General features: G+C 38.6%; 1 protein-coding gene across 1 annotated transcript in view; it reads right to left on the bottom strand.

Moving 5' to 3' along the window:
• Positions 1-6052: 6052 nt before the first annotated feature.
• Positions 6053-10271, bottom strand: part of LOC143020487 (galactosylceramide sulfotransferase-like) — a 42783-nt gene continuing 38564 nt past the window's right edge. Inside the window, exons 7-9 of the mRNA XM_076176911.1 lie at positions 8545-8682; positions 7788-8030; positions 6053-6286 (exon numbers count right to left, since the gene is read on the bottom strand). Coding sequence (XP_076033026.1) covers positions 6053-6286; positions 7788-8030; positions 8545-8682 — 615 coding nt within the window. The remainder of the gene's footprint in view (positions 6287-7787; positions 8031-8544; positions 8683-10271) is intronic.

Raw genomic sequence — 10271 nt, 5'->3', positions numbered from 1 at the left:
CATATATGAGCTCTCATCCGGGAGGGTAATAGCTGTCGATCACGAGTCCAACACGTGGTCCAAGACCATGGTGAATTACACACACACACGGAAACAAACATACACACACACACACACACACACACCAACTTACCTGATGAACTGTCACCCAAAAATAACCAATTGAAGAATTGTCACCCCAGGAAATTCTGCCTGAAGAATTGACACCTCGGCACATACTGAATATAATTTATATAAATAAGAAATCAAATGAACCTAACCTAACCTAACAAAAACAATAACAAAACCATCCCAGCCTAACCTTACACGGCCAAATACTGTAGTGTTAGGTTACTACAGTTGGTGAATGGTACACTTCCCTGATGGGAAGATGGAATTAGGTAAACTTCAATTCTCTCGGGACTCGTTTATTGGAAATATGCGAATATAGGTGAACAAGGCCGATGTATTCTCAGCGAAACATAATTCTTTTTGCAAGAGTGACATATGTTACATTTAGGAGCACTGCGAATAATTTTATTTACTTATTACAATTCAGGCATTATGGAATAATTGTACTGATATTTATAGATATTTACATATAGATATGTGGGACATAATAGCATTAATACAGTTATATTTCCATAATGCAAGTTTCAGCGGGGTGACAATATTAATACAGAAACTGACTTATGGTGCGCGAATTCTACAAAAAACGAATAAAGGCATGACCTTACTACATTATCCACCCCCCCCCTCCCTAGTGACGAGGTAGGAGGAACGAAACCTCAGTCTCTACGCGCGACGAGCTGTCAGCAGGATCGGAAGTCACCGACATGGCAGGTGTGAGGCTGGTAGGGGTCCGTGGACAGGCAATCCGGAAGCGACGGTAGGCGGCATTGACTTATGCTACGCGAATTCTACAGAAAACAAATCAAGGCATGACCTTGCTACAATACAACCCAACCAGATCAAAACCACCCCAACTTAACCCTATCCAATCAAACCAGACTCACCCCAAACCCATCCATATCGAACCTAATCCAATCCAACCAAACCCACCCTAAACCTAACCCAATCCAACCAAACCCAAATTAAGCTAACCTAACCCAATCCAACTTAACCCACCCTAAACTAACCTAACCCAATCCAACCAAACCCAAATTAAGCTAACCTAACCCAATCCAATCAAACCCAAATTATGCTAACCTAACCCATCCCAATCCAACCAAACCCAACTTAACCTAACCCAACCCGATCCAACCAAACCCAAATTAAGCTAACCTAACACAACCCAACCCAACCCACCCACTTGACTAGAGGTGTGTTACTCCGCCTAACTACTGACCACACCAGAACAAACATTACTTCAGCATAAATCGCCTGAAAAATGTCACCCTTTCGAATTTCAGGACTGAAAACTCTTCAGGTAAACCCGGCTGGGGATAGGATAATAGCACAGCTGTTCTACTGCACCAATAGATACAACTTTTGATGCATTTATCAAAATAAAACTTTATTGATCTCAAAAGCACAACAACCTATTTTTAAAAGTAGAATATCGCAATTAAAACACAACATCAAGCACAACCACCTTGCAAGAATGAACTATTTTATTACAAAAATAGAGTTTCCAGTACTTATATATCTATAGAAACGAAGAATGCACTAGCTACACGTCAAAACCCGTCTGAGAGCGGGTGTGAGCGTTGGAAAATATAAATAAATCACAAACCTTCATATACAGTCTGCGCCACGCATATAAAAAAACATGCTTTTGTTTGTTTTTTAAGCAGATTTAGTGCGATTATTGTCATGTACTTTTATATGGATATGAATATCATAAGTAACCCTTTTCCTACACATGGATCATCATTCACTTGAATAAAATCACATGTCGACAGCCAATAATGATAATAAGGAAAAGGTTTTTAAAATTACATCAAGACAGGATTCGCTTGGACGTGGAGCAGACAGTATCTCATAAGTGTACAATACTGATATAAATTGGTTTACATGATCCTGTCGGGAGGATGGGAAGTTTGATCAACGGAGTATTGGTAGTTTTGCTACTGATAAAACTACAACAACCTTTCATAATGAAGTTGGATGTTTGTATGTATGTGAGAAGGCCTCAAATATACTTAACACATTGATAAACTTTTATAAAACCATAAATACTGTGATAGAGTCAAATCTTGGGCGCTGCCGCAATCTTCGTTACAGAAAACGGATGAAATAGTTTTCACTATAAGCAGCAGTTCCATAGGATGTGGATAGCTATAAGAACTATAATAATAGTAATTATGATAATGATAATAATAATAATAATAGTAATTATGATAATAATAATAATAATAATAATAATAATAATAATAATAATAATAATAATAATAATAATAATAATAATAATAATAATAATAATAATAATAATAATAATAATAATAATAATAATAATAATAATAATAAATAACAGTAATAGGGAGATAGCCAAAAACAAAGGCATAAAATCCACTCCCACCCATTCCATCCCCCCATACTCCATCCCCATTCACCTCCCTCCCTTTTATCTTGGCTCCTCCTGGATGACGGGTCATCCTTGCATCTCGCCCACATACATACATATATACACACACCAAGGGTCTTTTTCCCCCTTACAAGGCAGGTAGCCAGAGTCTAAAGGGATAAATCCACTCCCACCCATTTCATCCCCACATACTCCACTCCCATTCACCACCCCTACCTCCATCTTTTCTTGGCTCGTCTTGGATGACGGGTCATCCCTGCATCTCGCCCATTGCTCTTGGTCAGAAGCAATGCAACAATACACAACATATCCACAGCAAGGCCGCTTCATTTAATCGGCGACCACCACCTTCCGTCCCCTCATGCAGAAAAAGAGAAGACGGGGAGAGATCCCTTCAGACTGCGTCAAAATATCATTCACACATAATCATAACAATAATAAAATAATAATAATGACGTCAAAAGAAACAATAGACCCAAAAATTGAAATTAAAATAATTTCTGATGAACCGCCACTTGTATTTATTACTTTATCTATTCACTTATCTATTTATTTATTTATCTACGGATTCATTAGTTGATTAGTTTTTGCAGGAAGCCTTTTATATCACTCTTTGCAATATGTAGACAAAACAGTGGAGCGTCGATTATGATAACGATGACACTAATAAGGCAGTTAATCAGTGTTGATTCTTATGCCAACAACACCAATGATTAAATTTAGTTTTAGAATGGTGAGATCATAATAATAATGCTAATAGTAGTAATTGGTTGAATGGTCGAAAACAGAGAGTTGTTTTAAATGGAAAAACTTCTGGATGGAAAAGTGTTGCAAGTGGAGTTCCTCAGGGTTCCGTTCTTGGGCCACTTCTATTCATAGTATATATAAATGATATAGACAATGGACTAAAATCTACTGTTTCCAAATTTGCTGATGATACAAAACTGTGCGGAGTGGCAAATGATCACTCAAACCAATTAGATATTCAAGAAGATTAAGATCAATTACAGCAATGGTCTGAAAAGTGGCTAATGAAATTTAACACAAGTAAATGCAAGGTAATGCACATAGGTAAAAATAACAGTAAGTACGATTACAAGTTATTTGGAAATTCGTTAACAAAAGCGAAAAAAGTGTATTTCAGCCTCTGAGAAAGCAAATAAGATTCTAGGACTGATTACGCGATCTTTGGACTTCCAAAGTCCATCACTCATTAACAAGCTATTTAAATCGTTAGTTCGTCCACATTTGGAATATGCTGTTTCCGTATGGTCACCGAATCTCATTAAAGACATTGACAGACTGGAAAAAGTACAACGGCGAGCCACAAAACTGATTCCAAATATCAAAAATATATCATACGAAAATCGACTAAAACACATGAATCTGTTTTCCCTAAAAAAGCGTAGACTCAGAGGTGACTTGATACAGGTCTTTAAGATTTTAAAGGGAATTGACAACATCAAAAGTGACCAAATTTTCACATTGAATGAGATTCCGACAAGAAACAATGGTCTCAAACTGTCCGGAAATAGATTCAATTTGGAAGTAGGTAGAAACAACTTTGCTAACTGTGTAGTTAATGAATGGAATAAACTTCCTGCACAGGTAGTGCAATGTAGTTCAGTTCGAAGCTTTAAGAATCATTTAGATAAATACCTAAGTAAGATGCTGTAATGATTATAATTTATCTTATATTATTTGTTTTTGTTTTGTTATAATTTGTCTGTCTGATCTTCATTTATTATTAGTTATATGTCAATTTATTATTATTTACTATTTACCTGTTTGTTTATTATTTAACTATACCTATGCATTTATTTATGTATTTCATTTGTTATTTACATTATTATAGTTTTTATTTATTATTTTATTATTAATATGATTTTTTTTTCGCATCCGACCTAGATATGGATCAAAAGGTCTCCTGTCGGCATGCTCCGCCTTTGTAATCCGCCTTTGTAATAATAACAAATGCAAACAAACCAATGGTTAATGATACATTGTGCCAGCATAAAGAAAAGATGGTGATAACTCTCAATAATATATAAAATCTACAACTAAAATAATTCGTGTCATAGTGGGATCCAAAGAATCCATCAACTTATTTTTAAGATAATCACGATGTTTTAAAGCTGTAGGGTACTCGTACCTCCTTCCATAGATAAATGTTAGCAACGGTTTTTAAGAACATTTGGTGGGTTTTAAAGCTGCTTGGTGACTTTTGAAGGCACTTGCGTTTTCAAAAACATCTGCCTGGTTTTGGAGGCCAGTCCAGTGTTTTTGGAAGCACTTGATAGATTTTGGAAGTACCTGCCGTGATTAGGAGGCACCTGCCGTGTTTTGAAGGCATTTGTCGGAGTTTAGACAGCAAACAATCTTGAATGTTGTTGTTGCCAGTGATAGAAACAGGTTTCAGGAGCTATGCCCACGCTAAAGGTAAGTTTTGTTCAGTGCGATTAATTATTAGCCTACCACAGCCATGGCGGGTGACATACATCTTACCTGGCATCATATTTGGGTAAACGCGTTTGTAGGTTCGGTTCAAATGATTAGCCTCGTACTTTGCAGCTGGAAGCAAAACGGTCTCGTAAGAAAAAAAGAATATTGCTCTAATCGTTTGACGATCACCATTGAGCCGTGAACGATCATCGTTGAGCGATAATCGCACTGAAAAAACGCACCTTAAAACGTCTGTGTTCGAAAGTTGCAGTGAACATCTCCAGTAATACAAAGATCAAACGAACAGAGAACTGAGAAGCTAAGGAGTAGCTTTTCGCTTCCACTATCAACATTACATTCCTGTTCATCCTCACAATGCGAGAACGGCCCCATCCATCTCCTGATCTTGGCCTGTGATTGGCTGCCACGTCCTAAAACAGACGGTGAGGTGCTAGATACCAGTGGTTCTTAACCTTACATTGCATATGGCCCCACGTGTCTTAATTTTCTTTTGCGGTTCCCCCTCATGGGCCTCAACAAGACAAAGTTTGGGGATTATACTCCATTCTTGTCAACACATTATGTTTGGTGTATACATGCTTTTGATATTAGCGTAAACATAGTCTTGTGGAGATTGTGATGAAGAAATAGCATGTGAAGACGGAGCCCTTATTAGTTCGACGTTTCATTTGCTGGAGTCTTATCAAGTACATAGTGTACTTGATAAAGATCTAACAAGCGAAAACATCGTACTAGTAAAGCCTCCGTCCTCATGTGGTATTTCTTTTGATAGACTTGTCGGTAACTGTCAATTACATATAGACTGTGGTAATCTGATGTGGCATTCGACAGTTGAATTGGTGTATAATATCAAAACAGTCAAGTTGTTCCAAATAAACTATTTTGTTTTCATGTGCTTCGACCAAGTTCCCTACCTGCACTTTCCAGGAATGTGACATGCTCCCCGGTTGAGAACTAGTGTTGAAGAATGACCAACACTGGATCTACTGAGAAGCGTCCTTGCCTGGTAGGTGAAGCTACTTTGATATTGTCAACATGAACAGCTTAAAGTCCCCTTCCCTCCCCCCCACCCCCCAAAAAAAATTACGACGGAGGATCCTTATGTTTGTGCTGTAGTTGACCTTTGAGGCGTCGCACTGTTTCCTCCAAGTCATCCCCCTCCAAAGGCTTGGCTCCATAGGGGATGGCCATATCAACACCCCTCCTTTGCATGGCTTCACCGAGCTGCCTCTTCCGAAGAACGTCTATGAAAGCCAATTCAGTTCGGATGAAGTCTCCGCAGGTTTCGTCGGATCCATGTGTCTCGTACCCCTGCACCTGGAAGAAGAAGAAGAGGGAGGCATCTTCACAATAAAGAACATAGTGACACAAACCTGTCCAAAACAATGACAGGTGTCGGAAAGAGTACGTGAATAATAGATAGATTTTTTTCTAACGTTTGTGGGGGCTGTCGCCTGAAACACATGAAACAGGAGGTGGTGTCCATATGATACAGGAAGCGAGATAACTGGTAAGGAATGAGAGGAATATTCCTTGTGTGGAGAAGTGAGTATGGGCAATCAATGCATCATAATTTGTTCCCTGATAACCTACAAGGAAGCGAAAAGGTGTCTTCAAGAGACGAAAGAGTGTTTCTGTTTCTTGGTCAGCCTTGACACCAAGTCCAGTCGTCTTAGGTTGCCACTAGGTATAACAGGATGAAAGATGTTTGAGTTGTATATAGTAAACCCTCGATATATCGAACATATTGAAAGGGAGGCTTGGTCGTTATAGCCGAAATTATGATATATCCGAACTTTCTGCACATATCAAAATTTGGGTCGGTTTATGAGATGATTATTTTGAGTACCCAGCAGTATCATTTATGTCCGGATTTTGGCTGTCGGGATTTGGACATTGTCGGTATCTTAGTCTGTCGAGATTTTAGCAGTCGGGGTAATGATTGTCGGGATTATAACAGTCAGGAATTTCTCCGGCTCCAGTCACCAACAGAAGTGGGTAGTTTAGAAGGAATATGGCGTTCGTTATATCCGATAGCGTCATTCTTTGCGAACTTTCATCTTATATAACGAATCATGTTCGTTATATTATTGGGTAGTTCGGATAGAAAATGGCGTTCGTTATATTCGAAAATCTCTATAACGAGTTTCAATATATCGAGAGTTAGCTGTAACTGAGTGTTTGGCAAGGGTGGAGATATGTGAATGAGAGAAGAAATGAGGAGGAAGAGGACATCATGGTAGAATAATGAAATACTGATGAAACAGATCTGCTAAACAACTACAATATTCCCAGTATCGACTTGAGCTCATAATTGGGAAGATTAAAACAAAACACTAAACTTGAACCAAAAATGAAAGGTTTCTCTAAATCATAAATCGAATAGTGAATTATCCTCCCTTATGGATATGTATTAAACCGTCTTTTGGTTTTTGCAATCAATCTGAGAAGTAACCAACGACAGTTTGGTTGACTACATGAATAATGCAACAGCAAAGAGGAAGGCTACATTTTCATCTAGATTTATAAAATGGAACACAAAGGGAAAAGTTAAGGTAGTAAATTATCATTTGTATATATATATATATACATATATATATATATGTGTGTGTGTGTGTGTGTGTGTGTGTGTGTGTGTGTGTGTGTGTGTGTGTGTGTGTGTGTGTGTGTGTGTGTAAACAATTGATGAAGAGTTGACCAATCTTATTGCAATTCACAATAAGCGACGAACTCCTTATGACCGACGCTTTTGTATCCTTTGTGACCAACTCAACGTCGCCCCACCAAAAGGAAGTAATCAGGGCTTCAAAAATCTTACCAGCCTACTCCAGGGCTTGTTAGGACCGTGCATTGTGCCTGCATCCTTCTTCTGAAAGTCACATTTGACGAGCACCTCCATGGTAGCCGTGTTCAGTTCTTCAAGTTCCCTCGCCATCCGGTCCCTTCCGAACTGATCCACAAGATCATCGAACTTGGCGTAAAAATGGTCGTACAGGAGGTAATCGATCTCCAGCTTCGATTTCATTAATTTACGAAGTTTGGGATTAATTTCTGTCTTGAACTGGAATGCACGAATGAAGTATAAGTAGCGGTAGGTGTTACAATAAAGCGTTAGGTCTGTCATGATAATATAGGCAACTAAAGAACTTGTAAGGTTGTCCAGCGGGCATATCTGTATCGCATTTATAACTGTTCTAAATACAGAATTAATCCGGACTTGGTGATTTACTGCAGGACCACCATATCCCCAGACCTGACGATACAACCCTTAAACCTCGTCATGATGTCTTACTTGCAAAATATGTATGATGGAGTTATATGAAGATATAAATGTGTTGGAATGGCTGTGATTGTGGTTTGAAATCAGAGTAATACACTAAAACACACTAGATATTTGCAATGAATTTTGATACTGGTATACAGCATCTCTAGTGCCCACGACTGTAAAAAGGTTTGGGAAGTAATGAAAAATGTCTGGGATTTACTGGTGGTTGATCCCCGATCTCCCAAGTCCGAATCAAGAACGCTCTTCACTGGATATTTATATTTTTGGGAATTATATGAATATTACTTACATCCTTTTTCCTGGCGTTGACTTTAAGAACAACAACGTCCTCCCAAGTCCAGCACAATAAGTTCTTCAGCAGAACCAGAGACTCATCCATCCGTTCAGCGACCATCACGAGGTCAAACATAGTATCAACATCAGCCACCTTTGAAAAAAAAATATATATATATATATATATATATAATATAATAGAATGAAATAAAACGAAATTAAATAAAGTGAAGTGAAATAGAATTAAATGATATAATCAAAAATATATACATGTAAATATATAAGTATATATACATATATTATCTCTCTTAATGGAGCAATCGGTTAAATCACTACAGCGCTTGTCACGTGCTAGCCGGGTTCGAGTCCTTGGCCGTACCAAGTTTCAATTTCTGCATGTTGGCCTCCACGGACCTCCCGATTTTGGTGGCTTAGAATTAAAGTGCATTGTGGTTGATAAAAATGTAACTCTATTCACTGGGAGGAGGAGGGAGAGGGAGGGAGTCAGGTAAGGTAGGTCTTCTCGCTGGGGCACCACGCTGGTCATGTAGGGGTTGGTGAGGTGTAGGAGGGGGAGGGGGAGAGGAAGGAGGTGGGTGTTGCTGTTGTTGGGCTCCAAATCTCGTGGAAGAATTAAATAGCGGGATGGCAGAAATCATATTACATTGAATATTAATAATTGGAGCTCTCTCCCTAATGTGGATGGCTTCAAGCATTTTTAGTTCCTTAATTTTGGCACAGTGTGCAACTATCCTAGTGTTATCCACGATTGTCTTCCTATCGATTAGAGCCTGGTGGTATTGGAGGTGGTGTTGTTTAATTGCTCCTTGTTGTCCCTACAATACAATGTCCCTACAATACCATTCAATCCCGAAACGTTATATGAAAGTCTTGAACGAACTAGGAAGAAACAAGGAGTTAGTGATAACACATACTGACAAAGGAGGAGGAGTAATTATTTTGGATAAGTCAGACTATGAGAACAAAATGATGGAATCATTAAGTGATGGAACAACATATGAAGAGAAACAAAAAAGTTCACAAGTAGAGCTAGACAAATCTTTATTAAAACAAAAAACGGCAAGGAGTGGTTACATTTGTTGGAGGAGAATCCCTGAATACCCAGGATGCGAGGACTTCCGAAAATACATAAACCGGGTATCCCCATGAGACTAATAACATCAGGCATAGGTAGTGCACCCCACAGATTAGCCAAGAGACTTGCTAAGCCACTATCAAATGCATTAGGTTCAATCAGTCAAGCTCATCTGAAGAACTCCGCAGATTTAATAAATAGATTAAATAACGTTTGGCGTAGGTGCATAAAGCTGTAGCAATAAGAAAGAAAAAATGAGGACTCGAATATTATTAAGTGCTTCTTTTATAAGTGTGGCATTCATCTTCAGCATCAGACAAGCTTATGCTATCAAATGCTGGCACTGCACTAGCAACCTAGATCCAGCCTGTGGGAACCCTTTTGACAACACAACTGCCAAACAGATGGACTGTGATTCTATTCCGGGCCTTCCTCACTTGAGAGGAGCAAGGGCAACCATGTGTCGGAATTTCAAAGATAAAGAAATGGCAAGCTTTGATGTAAAGGCCTTATTCACCTCCGTACCAAAAGAAGGAGCTATGGAAGCAGTAAAAGAGGCAGTAGACAAGATTAGTGAGAACGAAGTACCAGTATCCAAGTCTGATTACATTAATCTCATTTCACTGTGCGTCAGTTTTGATCCGTTT

Source organism: Oratosquilla oratoria, chromosome 40 (genome assembly GCF_046742065.1).
Source record: "Oratosquilla oratoria isolate Oo_2021 chromosome 40, ASM4674206v1, whole genome shotgun sequence".
NCBI lineage: Eukaryota > Metazoa > Arthropoda > Malacostraca > Stomatopoda > Squillidae > Oratosquilla > Oratosquilla oratoria.
This window is presented reverse-complemented; position numbering and strand designations above follow the sequence as displayed.